Consider the following 19,663-nt stretch of genomic DNA (forward strand, 5'->3'; position numbering starts at 1 on the left):
TAAAATTTTAGCATGCGAACAATAGAAGATGCATGGAACTTTTTAGCCAATTTTACATTTGAACACCTCAGTTTAGCATGCTAAAATTAACATTTTAACTTTTTTCAGCAAATTTTTACAGCCGAACACCTCAAATTAGCATGCTAACATTAGCATGGTAACTTTCTTTTAGCAAATTTTGCGGCTGTACACCTCGGAGTCATACGACTTGGTGTTCTACACATGCTAACTGTTAGCATGCTCATGTAAACATTTTTAGCCAATTTTACATCCGAACATCTCAGTTTTTAGCATGCTAACATTAACATTTTAACTTTTTTTTAGCAAATTTTTACAGCCGAACACCTCAAATTAGCATGCTAACATTAGCGTGCTGACTTTGTTTTAGCAAATTTTGCGGCTGTGCACCTCGGAGTCATATGACTTGGTATTCTACACATGCTAACTGTTAAAATTTTAGCATGCGAACAATAGAAGATGCATGGAACTTTTTAGCCAATTTTACATTTGAACACCTCAGTTTAGCATGCTAACATTAACATTTTAACTTTTTTTTAGCAAATTTTTACAGCCGAACACCTCAAATTAGCATGCTAACATTAGCGTGCTGACTTTGTTTTAGCAAATTTTGCGGCTGTACACCTCGGAGTCATATGACTTGCTATTCTACACATGCTAACTGTTAGCATGCTCATGTAAACATTTTAGCATGCCAACTTCTTTAACCAATTTTACATTCGAATGCCTCAGTTTAGCATGCTAACGTTAACGTGCTAAGTTTTTTGGCTAAAGTTTTGGTCATTAGGCTTTAGACAGGTAGATCTCCAGGTGATGACTCACCCTGCCGTCAGGGGTTTTGGGTCCTTCGTATGGAGGAACTTCTCCCATCAGGACGGGCCACAGGTCAAAGAACTCCTGCACACACACACACACACACACACACACACACACACACACACACACACACACACACACACACACACACACACACACACACACACACACACACACACACACACGCACACACACACACACATGCCATATTAACAAACACAAATCAGTTCAAATGTTTTTTTTGAAGAAAAGCTCCTGCATGTGTCACCAGCTCGCGCTGCATTCAGGGACCACTCCATGGCTGGGAAGTTCCAACACCTGACATGGAAACCTGCACGGTCACGCTGTTCAAAGTCTCCTGTCTGTGGCGATACACCAGGGGTGTGCCAATCTGATATTGATATCGGATATACATAATATCGGCTCGCTTCTAAAATCTCTAATAAAATGTGCGATACAAGCCGTACCGCAGAGCGTTTCCTTGTGTGGGATATCATGTGCGATACAAGCAGTACTGCAGTGTGTTTACTTGTGTGTGATATCATGTGCGATGCAAGCGGTCCTGGAGCGTGTTTACTTGCCTGTGATATCACGTGTGATATGAGTAGTCCTGCGGCGCGTTCACTTGTGTGTGATATCATGTGTGATGCAAGCGGTCCTGGAGCGTGTTTACTTGTGTGTGATATCATGTGCAATACAAGCAGTCCTGCGGAGTGTTTACTTGTGTGTGATATCATGTGCGATACAAGCGGTCCTGCAGCATGTTTACTTGTGTGTGATATCATGACAAGTGGTCCTGCAGAGTGTTTACTTGTGTGTGATATCATGTGCGATAAAAGCGGTCCCGCAGAGTGTTGCCTTGCGTGTGATATCATGTGTGATATAAGTAGTCCTGCGGCGTGATTACTTGTGTGTGACATCATGTGCGACACAAGCGGTCCTGGAGCGTGTTTACTTGTGTGTGATATCATGTGCGATAAAAGCGGTCCCGCAGAGTGTTGCCTTGCGTGTGATATCATGTGTGATATAAGTAGTCCTGCGGCGTGATTACTTGTGTGTGACATCATGTGCGACACAAGCGGTCCTGGAGCGTGTTTACTTGTGTGTGATATCATGTGCGATAAAAGCGGTCCCGCAGAGTGTTGCCTTGCGTGTGATATCATGTGTGATATAAGTAGTCCTGCGGCGTGATTACTTGTGTGTGACATCATGTGCGACACAAGCGGTCCTGGAGCGTGTTTACTTGTGTGTGATATCATGTGCGATATGAGCGGTACTGCAGCGTGTTTACTTGTGTGTAATATAATGTGCGATACGAGCGGTACTGCAGTGTGTTTACTTGTGTGTGATATCATGTGCAATACAAGCAGTCCTGCAGAGTGTTTACTTGTGTGTGATACCATGTGCGATACAAGCGGCCCTGCAGCATGTTTACTTGTGTGTGATATCATGACAAGTGGTCCTGCAGCTTGTTTACCTGGTTGTGATATCATGTGCGATACAAGCAGTCCTGCAGTGTGTTTACTTGTGTGTGATATCATGTGCGATACAAGCAGTCCTGCAGAGTGTTTACTTGTGTGTGATATCATGTGCGATAAAAGCGGTCCCGCAGAGTGTTGCCTTGCGTGTGATATCATGTGTGATATAAGTAGTCCTGCGGCATGTTTACTTGTGTGTGACATCATGTGCGATACAAGCGGTCCCGTAGCGTGTTTACTTGTGTGTGATATCATGTGCGATACGAGCGGTACTAAAGCGTGTTTACTTGTGTGTAATATAATGTGCGATACGAGCGGTACTGCAGTGTGTTTAATTGTGTGTGATATCATGTGCAATGCAAGCAATCCTGGGGCGTGTTTACTTGTGTGTGATATCATGTGCGATGCAAGCGGCCCAGCAGTGTGTTTACTTGTGCGCAACATCATGTGCGAACACACAAGGTTGGTCTCTTCTTCTATTTCATTCAAAAGGTAAACATGCTAGGCCTGTGAGATAGCAGCTACACAGCAGCTAAGCACGACATAGGTAATAATCAGTGTAAATAAAGCCCCACATACAAGTATCAAATCATTATAGTTGCATATTACTTACACATACTAAGTCTCCAAGGCAGCAGCGTATTGGAAAGTATCCAGTAACAAACGTGTCCGCATCGTTCAACTTAGAGCGTCATGAGCTTTAACTTCACAATTTTTTTGTGACCACTAACTACTTCAACTTAAAGACAGCATACGTCTGATGACCTTAGTCTTGGTCATGTCCAGCAGGCCCACAGAGTAGCGGTCACAGTTGAGGAAGGCTCTGACGGTGTACAAGGCCTTGTGGAACTGCCTCTCGATGTCGGTCAGCTCCTCAAACACCTTGCTGGCCGACCACAGCAGCACCTGGACACAAACACCAGCGCTCTTTTCACTGTACTTCTTGTTTGTTTACACCACAACAGAGCTCAACTATTCAAAGAAGGGGTGTCCAAACCTTTTCCACTTTTTCATTTTCAAAAGCATTATGTATTGGACATTTTCTAATCAAGTAGTCAAACAAAATAGCCTTTCTTAGATTAACTTGGTGGCCAAACTTTTTCCACTGAGGGCCACACACTGATAAATCAAAGCACGCGGGGGCCAGTTTGATATTTTTCATTTTCAAAAGTATTGGAAATTTTCTAATCAAGTAGTCAAACAAAATTGTTTTTCTTGGATTTACTTGGTGGCCAAACTTTTTCCACTTGGGGCCGCACACTGATAAATCAAAGCACGCAGGGACCAGATTGATATTTTTCATTTTCAAAAGCATTAGAAATTTTCTAATCAAGTAGTCAAACAAAAGAGCCTTTCTTAGATTTACTTGGTGGCCAAACTTTTTCCACTGAGGGCCGCACACTGAAAAATCAAAGCACGCATGGGCCAGTTTGATATTTTTTCATTTTCAAAAGTATTGGAAATTTTCTAATCAAGTAGTCAAACAAAATAGGCTTTCTTAGATTTACTTGGTGGCCAAACTTTTCCCACTGAGGGCCGCACACTGAAAAATCAAAGCACGCGGGGGCCAGTTTGATATTTTTCATTTTCAAAAGCATTGGAAATTTTCTAATCAAGTAGTCAAACAAAATTGTCTTTCTTAGATTTACTTGGTGGCCAAACTTTTCCCAATGAGGGCCGCACACAGAAAAATCAAAGCACGCAGGGGCCAGATTGATATTTTTCATTTTCAAAAGCATTGGAAATTTTCTAATCAAGTAGTCAAACAAAATAGCATTTCTTAGCTTTACTTGGTGGCCAAACTTTTCCCACTGAGGGCCGTACACTGAAAATGCAAAGCACGCGGGGGCCAGTTTGATATTTTTCATTTTCAAAAGTATTGGAAATTTTCTAATCAAGTAGTCAAACAAAATTGTCTTTCTTAGATTAACTTGGTGGCCAAACTTTTTCCACTGAGGGCCACACACTGATAAATCAAAGCACGCGGGGGCCAGTTTGATATTTTTCATTTTCAAAAGTATTGGAAATTTTCTAATCAAGTAGTCAAACAAAATTGTTTTTCTTGGATTTACTTGGTGGCCTAACTTTTTCCACTGAGGGCCGCACACTGAAAAATCAAAGCACGCAGGGGCCAGATTGATATTTTTCATTTTCAAAAGCATTGGAAATTTTATAATCAAGTAGTCAAACAAAATTGTCTTTCTTAGATTAACTTGGTGGCCAAACTTTTTCCACTGAGGGCCGTACACTGAAAAATCAAAGCACGCAGGGGCCAGATTGATATTATCCATTTTCAAAAGCATTGGAAATTTTCTAATCAAGTAGTCAAACAAAATTGTTTTTCTTGGATTTACTTGGTGGTCTAACTTTTTCCACTGAGGGCCGCACACTGAAAAATCAAAGCACGCAGGGGCCAGATTGATATTTTTCATTTTCAAAAGTATTGGACATTTTCTAATCAAGTAGTCAAACAAAATAGGCTTTCTTAGATGTACTTGGTGGCCAAACTAATTCCACTGAGGGCCGCACACTGAAAAATCAAAGCACGCGGGGGCCAGTTTGATATTTTTCATTTTCAAAAGTATTGGAAATGTTCTAATCAAGTAGTCAAACAAAATAGTTTTTCTTGGATTTACTTGGTGGCCTAACTTTTTCCACTTGGGGCCGCACACTGAAAAATCAAAGCACGCGGGGGCCAGTTTGATATTTTTCATTTTCAAAAGTATTGGAAATTTTCTAATCAAGTAGTCAAACAAAATTGTCTTTCTTAGATTAACTTGGTGGCCAAACTTTTTCCACTGAGGGCCGCACGCTGAAAAATCAAAGCACGCGGGGGCCAGATTGATATTTTTCATTTTCAAAAGCATTGGAAATTTTCTAATCAAGTAGTCAAACAAAATTGTTTTTCTTGGATTTACTTGGTGGCCAAACTTTTTCCACTGAGGGCCGTACGCTGAAAAATCAAAGCACGCAGGGTCCAGATTGATATTTTTCATTTTCAAAAGTATTGGAAATTTTCTAATCAAGTAGTCAAACAAAATTGTCTTTCTTAGATTAACTTGGTGGCCAAACTTTTTCCACTGTGGGCCGCACACTGACAAATCAAAGCACGCAGGGGCCAGTTTGATATTTTTCATTTTCAAAAGTATTGGAAATTTTCTAATCAAGTAGTCAAACAAAATTGTTTTTCTTGGATTTACTTGGTGGCCAAACTTTTTCCACTGAGGGCCGCACACTGAAAAATCAAAGCACGCAGGGGCCAGATTGATATTTTTCATTTTCAAAAGCATTGGAAATGTTCTAATCAAGTAGTCAAACAAAATTGTTTTTCTTAGATTAACTTGGTGGCCAAACTTTTTCCACTGAGGGCCGCACACTGAAAAATCAAAGCACGCAGGGGCCAGTTTGATATTTTTCATTTTCAAAAGTATTGGAAATTTTCTAATCAAGTAGTCAAACAAAATTGTCTTTCTTAGATTAACTTGGTGGCCAAACTTTTTCCACTGAGGGCCGCACACTGAAAAATCAAAGCACGCGGGGGCCAGATTGATATTTTTCATTTTCAAAAGTATTGGAAATTTTCTAATCAAGTAGTCAAACAAAATTGTTTTTCTTGGATTTACTTGGTGGCCAAACTTTTTCCACTTGGGGCCGCACACTGATAAATCAAAGCACGCGGTGGCCAGTTTGATATTTTTCATTTTCAAAAGCATTGGAAATTTTCTAATCAAGTAGTCAAACAAAATTGTCTTTCTTAGATTTACTTGGTGGCCAAACTTTTTCCACTGAGGGCCGCACACTGAAAAATCAAAGCACGCGGGGACCAGTTTGATATTTTTCATTTTCAAAAGCATTGGAAATTTTTTAATCAAGTAGTCAAACAAAATAGTTTTTCTTGGATTTACTTGGTGGCCAAACTTTTCCCACTGAGGGCTGCACACTGAAAAATCAAAGCACGCGGTGGCCAGTTTGATATTTTTCATTTTCAGAAGCATTATGTATTGGCAATTTTCCAATCAAGTAGTCAAACAAAATTGTCTTCCTTAGATTTACGTGAAAGGCTGGAGCATTTGAAAAGGCCCACGTCACATTCAGGTATGGAAGGAATGGGCAATAGGAAGAGAGATGCGTTATTATTCATACACTGAATATCTGGTGGGAGGGAGGGAGTAGGCTCAGTTTGGAGGGGGGAGAGAGCATACTCAGTGGAGACAATAGTGCACTGTTTACTGGAACGAAGAAGCCGATACTTTCAAGGGAGAAGTGAGTCATGCAGACAAGGTGCATCTAACAGAAATACTGCAGTTTGTAATAGCATACATACCTTTTCAATCATATTCACTATAGTTTTGTTTTTTGCAACTTTTTGGGTCCTAATTATAGTGTCATGTCTGTGATCCTGTTTTGTTTAAGTTATGTTCCGTTTGGGTTTTGTACACTTAGTTCCTGCTTTTCACTCCCTTGTTTTGTCACCATAGCAAACATTAGTTTCACCTGTTTCACGTTTTGAGTCACGCACCTGTTTTCACTGATCATGTCACTGCTATTTAAGCCTGTCTGTTTCTCTTGGTCGTCCTGGTGACATTATCCTATCATGCTACCCATGTTTATTATAGTTCATGCTTCATGCCATGCCACAGTTTTTGTTTCTCGTTCATAGTTTCGGCCTTTGTGCAAGTTTTTGTTTCATTAGTCAAGTTTGTTGTGCGCACCTTTTGTTTGCTTCCTTTTTTTTTGTAGTTTGTTAGTGTTATAAATAAATATGTACTTACATTCACGCCAACTTTCCTTTGCATTCCGGGAAAACACAACACCCAAAGGACCACGTATGGAAATAAAAAAATTACTTAAATCTGCTGCTTTATCTACACTTTTTTTCAGAAAACACTCGGCTCTGCAGGTGCCACCATAATGACCAATATTAGAATACAGTAGCGCAGTAGGCCTAAGTATTCATTGAAAACAAGGTATAGGTTTTATTCAACAAATATATTTCATATTTTTCGGACTATTCATGTTTTCGTAAAAAAAAGCCAATCCACTGGTTTGTCTTTAGTTGTAAGATGCCGTTTGACATTTGATGGTTTCATGGATTTTATTTTTGTATGTTTGTGGCAGTTTAAAAAAAAAAAAAAGTCTCACTAAAATTCTCAAGGATCCAAAAGGGTCCCACTCATAAAAGTGTTAAAAAGAAGTCACACATTATTTTATTCTTTTGTTTTATTATTTTATTTTATATTATTTTTATTTAGTTTTTTTTTTTTTATAAAAAAATTTTTATGCGCTTTATTCTCTTTTTTAAGGCAAACACACAAAATAAGCAATATTTCCCCCCAAAACAATTTCAAAGTAGAATATTTGATGTGAAATATTTGGATCCTTGAATATATCAATAATTCATAACAACATTGATTTTGATTCATTATTATTTTTTGATCAATGACAGTTTTAAAGAAAAAAAATAAAAACAGCCTGAAGGGCAGCTTTGTTTTATTAGAGTCAACATTGCAACTTTTTCCCGTTACATTTCACCCGTTTGCTCTTTTATTACACTTTTTTTATGTTTTGTTTGTAATATAGCTCCGTCTTCTAAGAAAGACTGAACAGTCCGTTTAAAAGAAGAAGAATTATGAAAAATACTTTCAACCTTATTGAAAATAAGATATTTTTAATCTCAGTATGTTAATAATGACTGAATTAATTATTGTTTTATTATTTTATTCTATATTATTTTTATTTAGTTTTTTTTTTTTTTTTCTCTTAATTTTATGCGCTTTTTTTCTCATAGAAAACAAAATTTTTTATGGCAAACACGGATTTTGATTCATTATTATTTTTTGATCAATGACAATTTTAAAGAAGAAAAAAAACAGCCTGAAGGGCAGCTTTGTTTTATTAGAGTCAACATTGCAACTTTTTCCCGTTACATTTCACCCGTTTGCTCTTTTATTACACTTTTTTTATGTTATGTTTGTAATATAGCTCCGTCTTCTAAGAAAGACTGAACAGTCCGTTTAAAAGAAGAAGAATTATGAAAAATACTTTCAACCTTATTGAAAATAATATATTTTTAATCTCAGTATGTTAATAATGACTGAATTAATTATTGTTTTATTATTTTATTTTACATTATTTTTATTTAGTTTATTTTTTTTATAAAATTTTTTTTATATAAAAATATGTTACAAAACTGTTGTATTACTCATTCATTGATGTCATTTTACTGTAAAAAAAAGTCAGTAACTAAATGTATATATTTGTAAACGCTATGAAGTGGGAAAGGGGTAGGACTAAATAAACTTTGCTTCTTCCTACTCCTTTTCGGACATGATGTCAAGTGAAATGATATGAAATTGTGTGATGTATTATGCTGAAGTGTGTTCATGTTCCAAATAAACTAAAAAAAGAAAGAAATCTGTTCAATGCCCGGAAAATACGATGAATTAGCTGATGAATGAGAACATTCACAACCCTTACAAAGTGTGAGGGGAAGAACTTAAAGGAAAAAGACTCACCTGTCCCCTCCTGGTCTCACAGTTGTGCAGGTAGCTCAGGTGGAACACTCTCAGGACCAGGTTTGCAAAGTTCAGATACTTGTTCAAGGTCTGAAGGAACATTCATGAGGAATTATTACTGTCATTCGTCACAGAACTGAGTCCAATTTAGTCTCAAAATGTATTTTTATTCATTTATTCTTCATATCTTTATCAAATTTTTTTATTGTCGTCGATTTAAAAATGTTGTCGCTCTTTCGTAGCATCCCCCCTTACGGCTGATGTTAACGCAAACAAGAGCGAGACGTTTGTTCCAAAGAAAGGAAAAGTGTGTTCAGTGGTTTGGTTTTGCGGCAACAGGCTTTGGAAGAAATGGCTGCACGCTGCAAAGTTTGTTTCAAAAAAGGCAGCAGCGCAACAAACATATTTTGGCATCTGAAACCGAAGCAAACAAGAACATAACCAAAAAAACCAACAATGAGCTAACTGTGGTGGAATCATTCACACGATCATGTGTGGTGAGAAAGAAGCACAGTGGAAAACCATGACTAAAACTGTAGTGACCGCTCAATGCTACCTTTTTATCTACACAAATATTTTAATCGAGACAAAAGTTTGGAAAACGACTTCCGGACGGCTTCGAAGCGATTCTGGACCACCATCCGCCGCCTCAGGAAGGGGAAGCAGTGCACTACCAACACCGTGTATGGCGAGGATGGTGTTCTGCTGACTTCGACTGCGGATGTTGTGGATCGGTGGAGGGAATACTTCGAAGACCTCCTCAATCCCACCAACACGTCTTCCTATGAGGAAGCAGTGCCTGGGGAGTCTGTGGTGGGCTCTCCTATTTCTGGGGCTGAGGTTGCTGAGGTAGTTAAAAAGCTCCTCGGTGGCAAGGCACCGGGGGTGGATGAGATCCGCCCGGAGTTCCTTAAGGCTCTGGATGCTGTGGGGCTGTCTTGGTTGACAAGACTCTGCAGCATCGCGTGGACATCGGGGGCGGCACCACTGGATTGGCAGACCGGGGTGGTGGTTCCTCTCTTTAAGAAAGGGAACCGGAGGGTGTGTTCTAACTATCGTGGGATCACACTCCTCAGCCTTCCCGGTAAGGTCTATTCAGGTGTACTGGAGAGGAGGCTACGCCGAACCTCGGATTCAGGAGGAACAGTGTGGTTTTCGTCCTGGTCGTGGAACTGTGGACCAGCTCTATACTCTCGGCAGGGTCCTTGAGGGTGCATGGGAGTTTGCCCAACCAGTCTACATGTGCTTTGTGGACTTGGAGAAGGCATCCGACCGTGTCCCTCGGGAAGTCCTGTGGGGAGTGCTCAGAGAGTATGGGGTATCGAACTGTCTGATTTTGGCGGTCCGCTCCCTGTATGATCAGTGTCAGAGCTTGGTCCGCATTGCCGGCAGTAAGTCGGACACGTTTCCAGTGAGGGTTGGACTCTGCCAAGGCTTTTATGGACAGAATTTCTAGGCGCAGTCAAGGCGTTGAGGGGATCCGGTTTGGTGGCTGCAGGATTAGGTCTCTGCTTTTTGAAGATGATGTGGTCCTGATGGCTTCCTCCGGCCAAGATCTTCAGCTCTTACTGGATCGGTTCGCAGCCGAGTGTGAAGCGACTGGGATGGGAATCAGCACCTCCAAGTCCGAGTCCATGGTTCTCGCCCGGAAAAGGGTGGAATGCCATCTTCGGGTTGGGGAGGAGATCTTGCCCCAAGTGGAGGAGTTCAAGTACATCGGAGTCTTGTTCACGAGTGAGGGAAGAGTGGATGGTGAGATCGACAGGCGGATCGGTGCGGCGTCTTCAGTAATGCGGACGCTGTATCGATCCGTTGTGGTGAAGAAGGAGCTGAGCCGGAAGGCATAGCTCTCAATTTACCGGTCGATCTACGTTCCCATCCTCACCTATGGTCATGAGCTTTGGGTTATGACCGAAAGGACAAGATCACGGGTACAAGCGGCCGAAATGAGTTTCCTCCGCCGGGTGGCGGGGCTCTCCCTTAGAGATAGGGTGAGAAGCTCTGCCATCCGGGGGGAGCTCAAAGTAAAGCCGCTGCTCCTCCACATGGAGAGGAGCCAGATGAGGTGGTTCGGGCATCTAGTTCAGGATGCCACCCGATCGCCTCCCTCGGGAGGTGTTTAGGGCACGTCCGACCGGTAGGAGGCCACGGGGAAGACCCAGGACACGTTGGGAAGACTATGTCTCCCGGCTGGCCTGGGAACGCCTCGGGATCCCCCGGGAGAAGCTGGACGAAGTGGCTGGGGAGAGGGAAGTCTGGGCTTCCCTGCTTAAAGAGAGAAACCACCACCCCGGTCTGCCAATCCAGAGGTACCGCCCCCGATGTCCACGCGATGCTGCAGAGTCTTGTCAACCAAGACAGCCCCACAGCATCCAGAGCCTTAAGGAACTCCGGGCGGATCTCATCCACCCCCGGGGCCTTGCCACCGAGGAGCTTTTTAACTACCTCAGCAACCTCAGCCCCAGAAATAGGAGAGCCCACCACAGACTCCCCAGGCACTGCTTCCTCATAGGAAGACGTGTTGGTGGGATTGAGGAGGTCTTCGAAGTATTCCCTCCACCGATCCACAACTTCCGCAGTCTTTGCAGTCTATTCAATTGAACATAATAATAATCATTGTATTCTCTTTGTACATAACCACGGCCACATACTTATTTTCCCCTGTAGTCGATCAGGTGTGTTTATAACTTGGTGAAGACAGAAAGCGTGTTGAAATGCTACCTCTTCGTCCTTGGCGGTGAAGTGCGGCGCCTCCATCTTGTTGGTGGCCATCATGACCGCCACCATGTCTTTGCCGTTCATGATGGGCACGGCCAGGACGTTCTTGGTGGTGTACTCCGTCAGCTTGTCCACAAAGTTGCTGAAGTGAGGATCCTGAAGGGGCGGGGACAAAACGATAAGGTGGACCAATCAGACTTTGAACTTCCCACGCCGTCCATCAAATCGGCAGATTGACCAATATGGTTTTTGCAGGGCCGATACTAATACCGATTATTAGTTGTCATGTCTGTGTAATCATGTTTTGTTTTAAGTCATGTTTTGTTTGGTTATTGGACTCTTTAGTTTCTGGCTTTTCACTCCCTTGTCTTGTTTCCATGATTACCCCATTAGTTTCACCTGTTCCACGTTTGGACTCATTGTGCACTCTTGTTTGTCACCATAGCAACCCATTAGTTTTCACCTGTCACGTCACGCACCTGTTTCACGTTTTGAGTCACGCACCTGTTTTCGTTAATCATGTCTGTCGTATTTAAGTTCATTGTTTTCAGTTTGTCTGCCTGGTGACATCCCCACATTTATGCTCTGCACATCCTTTTTCATGTCCATCGTTCACGCTGCTCCTTTTTGTCCATGCTAGTGATGGGTTGATGAGGCGTCATGAAGCGTTTCGACACATTGCAAAACTGTATTGATACTGTGTCGATACTGTGTCACTAAATACTGACATCTGCTGGACATTAAACATCCCTACAGGCAACCTATGGACCGACTCAACTGACACTGATTTGATGCCCTAGTACAGGGGTCACCAACCTTTTTGAAACCAAAAACTACTTCTTGGGTACTGATTAATGCGAAGGGCTACCAGTTTGATACACACTTAAATAAATAAATATATTGTCATTTGTAAGTTACACGTAAGTGTGATTTAAACAAGAATAGCTAAATAAATACATTTATATATATAAAAAAATGGGTATTTCTGTCTGTCATTCCGTCGTACATTTTTTTTTCCTTTTACGGAAGGTTTTATTGTAGAGAATAAATGATGAAAAAAACACTTAATTGAACGGTTTAAAAGAGGAGAAAACACGAAAAAAATTTAAATAAAATTTTGAAACATAGTTTATCTTCAATTTCGACTCTTTAAAATTCAAAATTCAACCGACAAAAAGAAGAGAAAAACTAGCTAATTTGAATCTTTTGGAAAAAATTTAAAAAATAATTTATGGGACATCATTAGTCATTTTTCCTGATTAAGATACATTTTAGAATTTTGATGACATGTTTTAAATTGGTTCAAATCCAATCTGCACTTTGTTAGAATATTTAACAAATTGGACCAAGCTATATTTCTAACAAAGACAAATCAGTATTTCTTCTAGATTTTCCAGAACAAACATTTTAAAAGAAATTCAAAATACTTTGAAATAAGATTTAAATTTGATTCTACAGATTTTCTAGATTTGCCAGAATAATTTTTTTTAAATTTTAATCATAGTGAAGAAATATTTCACAAATATTCTTCATCGAAAAACCAGAAGCTAAAATATTTATTATTCTTTACAATAAAAAATAAAAATTTTTTTTACTTGAACATTGATTTAAATTGTCAGGAAAGAAGAGGAAGAAATTTAAAAGGTAAAAAGGTGTATTTGTTTAAAAATCCTAAAATCATTTTTAAGGTTGTATTTTTTCTCTAAAATTGTATTTCTAAAAGTAATAAGAAGCAAAGTAAAAAAAAATAAATGAATTTATTTAAAGAAGTGAAGACCCATCCATCCATCCATTTTCTACCGCTTATTCCAAGTGAAGACCAAGTCTTTAAAATATTTTCTTGGATTTTCAAATTCTATTTGAGTTTTGTCTCTTTTAGAATTAAAAATGTGGAGCAAAGCGAGACCAGCTTGCTAGTAAATAAATACAATTTAAAAAATAGAGGCAGCTCACTGGTAAGTGCTGCTCTTTGAGCTATTTTTAGAACAGGCTGATCTGGTCCTTACGGGCTACCTGGTGACCGCGGGCACCGCGTTGGTGACCCCTGCCCTAGTATATACAATAATATAAATATTTCTTTTAGGATTATGTCATATCTTCATTTAAATAAAAATATATTTGTATCTTTTTTAGATACAGTCAATAAATAATGTGAACATGTATCATAACATGGAAATCTAAGAGAACGTGTTGTGGATGATTGTGGACTGGGAATTGTTTTAATTTGATTTTTTTACACATTTGTATTAAAAAAAAAAAAAAAAAAAAATTTTCCGACGTATTCTTTTAGACGATTTCTCTTCTTAGTTATTTCTCGGGCTGTAGAAAAGAGCCGCTCACAGGGCACAGAGGAGGCGACACAGTTGGCGTATCGGTCACGTGACCAAAACAGCTCATGATCGGTCACGTGACTTTCTAAAAGCGCTACGCGCACCGACACAGGTGGCCTAGTGGTTAGAGTGTCCGCCCTGAGAACGGTAGGTTGTGAGTTCAAACCCCGGCCGAGTCATACCAAAGACTATAAAAATGGGAGCCATTACCTCCCTGCTTGGCACTCAGCATCAAGGGTTGGAATTGGGGGTTAAATCACCAAAAATGATTCCCGCTGCTGCCCACTGCTCCCCTCACCTCCCAGGGGGTGATCAAGGGTGATGGATCAAATGCAGAGAATAATTTCGCCACACCTAGTGTGTGTGTGACAATCATTGGTACTTTAACTTTAACTTTAACTTTAACTTTTTTTTTTATTTAAAAATTTTTTTTTACTTTTTTAATTTTTTTTTGAATTTTTGTACAAAAAATTTAATTTTTGTAATTTTTAAAAAAAATTCTATTTTTTTTTTAAGTTTTTCAAAATTTTTGAAGTTTTTCAAAATTTTTAAATTTAAATTTTTTTTTTTTTTTTTTTAAATTTTTTACAAATATTTTTAAATTTTTTAAATTATTTTAAAGTTTCTTTTAAAGTTTTTTTTTAACTTTTTTGAACTTTTAAAAAAAAAATGTTTACCCTAACCCTAACCCTAAAAAAAGTTGTTGAAAAAAATCAAAACATTTTAAAATTGTTTTAAATTGTTTTAAAAAAATTAAAAAAATAAAAAATTTTAAATACATTTTTAAAAAATTTAAAAAATTTGAAAATCACTGTGGCCTAGTGGTTAGAGTGTCCGCCCTGAGATCGGTAGGTTGTGAGTTCAAACCCCGGCCGAGTCATACCAAAGACTATAAAAAATGGGACCCATTACCTCACTCAGCATCAAGGGTTGGAATTGGGGGTTAAATCACCAAAATGATTCCCGAGCGCGGCCACCGCTGCTGCTCACTGCTCCCCTCACCTCCCAGGGTGTGAACAAGGGTGATGGGTCAAATGCAGAGAATAATTTCGCCACACCTAGTGTGTGTGTGACAATCATTGGTACTTTAACTTTTGCTCTATGAGCTCGACGCATGCGCCGATGCATCGGTGTTGCCGGACCCATCACTAGTCCATGCCAAGTAAGTTTTGTTTATTATTGCCACACTTAGTGTTGTTTGTTGTTCATAGTTTTTGCCTTTGTGCAAGTGTTTGGTTTCATAGTTTGTTCTCCGCCATCGTGCGCGCCTTTTGTTTACTTCCTTGTTTTGTATTTATATGTTGGAATAATTGTTTGTAAGTTATCACAAAAGAAACGTTGTATTATGAATGCTGTCTTTCGAGGCCTAACAAGAGGAAGAAGGCTCGTGAAACGCCACTGTGATTTCAACACGGACAGATGGCAGGATCTGCTCAACTTCCAGAGGAACTCTCTTTGAAGTGTTAAACGAACTCTCTCTGAAGTATTTCACAAACTCTCTTCCAACTATTTGGTAACCGAGGTCAACGCTATTTACGACCCGCTGCCCTCTTGAAGTTGCTGTGGTCAGGAGACGGGAGGGGTTATCCATTGTCCTCCAACACCTGCCCCAGCTGGATCCAGGAAGAGCCCAAGCCCGAGACATCCTCTTCTTGGACTTCAATGAGACCGAAAACAATGACTGTTTTACATACTTCCTATTTCTAATGAGACATGTGTTGGTGCGTGAACACTGAACATCTAAATAAAAGAGGAGACAAAAACCTTCTTGGTCAGAGCGTGGTGCAGGACTGTACAGAGAGTGCAGTGGCCATGTCTCTCCTCAATATTGAGTCCAAATTGAATTCTGTCTCTGTTTGATTCCTTGCCTTTTGTCTTGTTTAATAGATGTCCTCAGTGTTTGAACGTGACATATAGTGTTTAAATAAAAATGTATCTTCATTCCCGTCTCGCCCGAGCCAACTTTCCGTTGCCTTCGAGAAAAACTAAACCCCAGGAAACAAGTCTTGACATTAGTACTCATAGAGGCCGATAACCGATATGTTCAGCCAATATTAATTAGCATTCAAATGTATTTAAACATGAATATTATATGTCAATAAACAGCTGGACAAGTATTTAAGTTGTTTTTTTAACACGTTTTTTTTAGGAAAGTTGGGACCAGTAGTGACATAATGTCTGATGCGACACGAATATTGTGTTGAATTTATCATCAAAAATCATCAAGGAGCATTAATATTCTATTTGTAAATATGGAACATCTCCTGGCATCACAATAACTCATCTACTGAGACTGGAGCTCGTCACAAAATGGGGAGACTCTAGGAAAGAAGGACAAAAACTGGATTTCCCGGCAAAAAGCCTTGAAGGTATATGGAAGCGTACTGTAGCCGCAGTGAAAGCACACAAAGAAGAACTCAAATAAATGCCCTGTCAGATATCAATTATTGACGATGAGAGTACCGTAAATTGCTACTTTTTTCCTACGCTTTGACCCTGCGGTTTATAAAACGGTGCAGTTAATCTATGGATTTTTCCTTTGATTTTTCCTTTTTCTGGCAAAAACTGAAAATGTTTGTTTTTGTTTGTGCTAGAGTGCCATCTTTTGGATGAGTTTGCTCACTGCAGGTGCTGCAGTGCCCTTCTGTTTAGACCAGGGGTCTGCAACCCGCGGCTCCGGAGCCGCATGCGGCTCTTTGACCACTCCGATGCGGCTCAGCTGCATACTTGCCGACCCCTCCCGATTTTCCCGGCCGGATTTCAGTGCCTCTCCCGGAAATCTCCCGGGGCAAATGTTCTCCGATTTTCACCCGGACAACAATATTGAGGTGCGTGCCGTGATGGCACTGCCTTTATTAGCGTCCTCTACAACCTGTCGTCGCGTCCGCTTTTTCATCATACTGTCTTGCGTGCCAGCCCAGTCACATGTTGTATGCGGCCTTCGCTTACACACGTAAGTGACTGCAAGCATACTTGGGCAACAGCCATACAGGTCACACTGAGGGCGGTCGTATAAACAACTTTAACACTGCTACAAATATGCGCCACACTGTGAATCCACACCAAAACAAGAACGACAAACACATTTCGGGAGAACATCCGCACCGTAACACAACATAAACACAACAGAACAAATACCCAGAATCCCATGCAGCACTAACTCTTCCGGGCTACATTATACACCCCCGCTACCACCAAACCCCCCCCGCCCCCCCTCCGTGCGTCGGTTGAGGTGACCGGGGTTGATGTGTGGGGGGGGGGGGGCAGGATTTTTTACAAAAAAAAAACATTCTATGCAGTGTTATTTCATTTTAAATTTCAAAAGAGTTTTGTTTTCTTTCATTTGTGAAACGGGTCAAAATGGCTCTTTGAGTGGTAAAGGTTGCCGACCCCTGGTTTAGACTGAGCTTTTAACCGGAAGTACGAGTGCCGTTCCGTCTTCTCTCCGTCCATAGCGTCGCTACTTGTATGGGTTCTTTATTCATCACTCCAGGCAACGTTTGTAGGTTTTACAATGTAACTAAAACTATTCTTACTTACTGAATCATCCCATGTGTGATGTTTGTAGGAGTGTTTTCATACATATCTGTACATGCTATCGTAATGTAATGAAGCTAGCGTTGTTAGCGTTAGCTAATATGCTAACACATTTACGAGTGTCTGTGTTAGATTTTAGATTTAGATTTAGATTTATTGGTCCCCCTGGGGAAATTCATTGTCACTGCCGTACATTTGAACAATAGACATTACACATCACAAAAAATAACAAAAAGACATCATACATGACCAACACACATTTACAGGCTTGTCAGACAGGGCTGTTAAGGGCGGCTATAGCTGCAGGGATAAGGCTTTTCCTGAGGCGGGCCCTCCGGAATGTGATAGTTCTGTACCTGCGCCCTGATGGTAGTGGGATGATGTATTGATGATATCCTGGACTATTGTTTTTGCCAGTCGGGTGATGGACCTGTGGTTTAAGTCTGAAATGTTGGGTATGGGTAGGCCGATGATTTTAGCTGCTATGTTTGTAATGCGTGTGAGTTTGGTCCGGTTGGTTACAGAAAGCATGGTGAAAAAACATGTGGAACAGTACATAAGGATGGCTTGAACAATGCTTTGGTAAAGTAATAACAGGAGATGAGTTACTATTATTAACTTACAACAGCGTTCTTTTTTTGTATTGTTTCAATTTCACAAATTCCTCAGTAAATTCACCAAAACGTCAGCGTGGAGTTATTGAGTCTGTTTAGCTGGTTGAGAGCTAGCTTGCGCAGCTATGACCATGACTTCTGTTTTGTTTGATCAGCCATTTTACTGCCGTGTCACAGACACCGTTTGGAAACAATTAAGGTATGTAAATAAACATTTACAGAATATTTCTGTGTAAATAACTGATTTCACAACATATATGTCTGCAGCTTATAGTCCGGTGCGTCTAATACATGGAAAATATGTTTCTTCTTAAATGTACTGGGTACGGCTTGTATACCGGTGCACTTAATTTAAATTAAAAAAAAAAAAAGGCTAATTTTTGTTTTTAAATGAATTTTTTTTAATTAGAAAATGAGATCAAGCAAAAAGAGAACTTTTCTCAAGAAGGACAAAAGTGCTGGTGGGTCCATGACGATGACTTCTGTTTTGTTTGAGCAGCCGTTTTACTGCCGTGTTACGACAATTAAAGTATGTAAATAAACAATCAAAAAATATTTCTGTTTAAATAACTGATTTCACAACGTATATGGTGGTGGGAGGGGGTGTGGTTGGGGGCGTGGCTAAAAGGGGAGGAGTATATTTACAGCTAGAATTCACCAAGTCAAGTATTTCATATATATATATATATATATACAATATATATATATATATATATATATATATATATATATATATATATATATATATATATATATATATATATATATATATAACAAATACTTGACGTTCAGTGAATTCTAGCTATATATATATATATATAAAGTTAAAGTTAAAGTACCAATGATTGTCACACACACACTAGGTGTGGCGAGATTATTCTCTGCATTTGACCCATCACCCTTGATCACCCCCTGGGAGGTGAGGGGAGCAGTGGGCAGCAGCGGTGGCCGCGCCCGGGAATCATTTTGGTGATTTAACCCCCAATTCCAACCCTTGATGCTGAGTGCCAAGCAGGGAGGTAATGGGTCCCATTTTTTTTATAGTCTTTGGTATGACTCGGCCGGGATTTGAACTCACAACCTACCGATCTCAGGGCGGACACTCTAACCACTAGGCCACTGAGTAGGTATATATATATATATATATATATATATATATATATATATATATATATATATATATATATATATATATATATTTATTTTATTATATGTATATATATATATATTAATTTTATTATATATATATATATATATATATATATATTTACACATATACACACACATACCACTCATCTACTCATTGTTGAGTTAAGGGTTGAATTGTCCATCCTTGTTCTATTCTCTGTCACTATTTTTCTAACCATGCTGAACACCCTCTCTGATGATGCATTGCTGTGTGGCACGCACAAAAGTGCTTTCATCAAATGCACTAGATGGCAGTATTGTCCTGTTTAAGAGTGTCACAACATTGCTGTTTACGGCAGACAAACTGCTTTACGGTAGACGAAAACGTGACTGCTGTTGTTGTGTGTTGTTACCGCGCTGGGAGGACGTTAATGAAACTGCCTAACAATAAACCCACATAAGAAACCAAGAACTCGCCCTCCATCATTCTACAGTTTTAACGTGATTGG

The 19,663-nt window shown here is 39.8% G+C and overlaps 1 protein-coding gene across 1 annotated transcript in view; it reads right to left on the reverse strand.

Annotated features, from left to right (window-relative positions):
- Window positions 1–19,663, reverse strand: part of LOC133616934 (rod cGMP-specific 3',5'-cyclic phosphodiesterase subunit alpha-like) — a 123,394-nt gene that overhangs the window by 34,273 nt on the left and 69,458 nt on the right. Inside the window, exons 7-10 of the mRNA XM_061976504.1 lie at window positions 11,549–11,701; window positions 8,828–8,917; window positions 3,078–3,218; window positions 841–915 (exon numbers count right to left, since the gene is read on the reverse strand). Of these exons, the coding sequence (XP_061832488.1) occupies window positions 841–915; window positions 3,078–3,218; window positions 8,828–8,917; window positions 11,549–11,701 (459 nt within the window). The remainder of the gene's footprint in view (window positions 1–840; window positions 916–3,077; window positions 3,219–8,827; window positions 8,918–11,548; window positions 11,702–19,663) is intronic.

The sequence above is a fragment of the Nerophis lumbriciformis genome, linkage group LG16, assembly GCF_033978685.3.
Source record: "Nerophis lumbriciformis linkage group LG16, RoL_Nlum_v2.1, whole genome shotgun sequence".
Classification (NCBI taxonomy): domain Eukaryota; kingdom Metazoa; phylum Chordata; class Actinopteri; order Syngnathiformes; family Syngnathidae; genus Nerophis; species Nerophis lumbriciformis.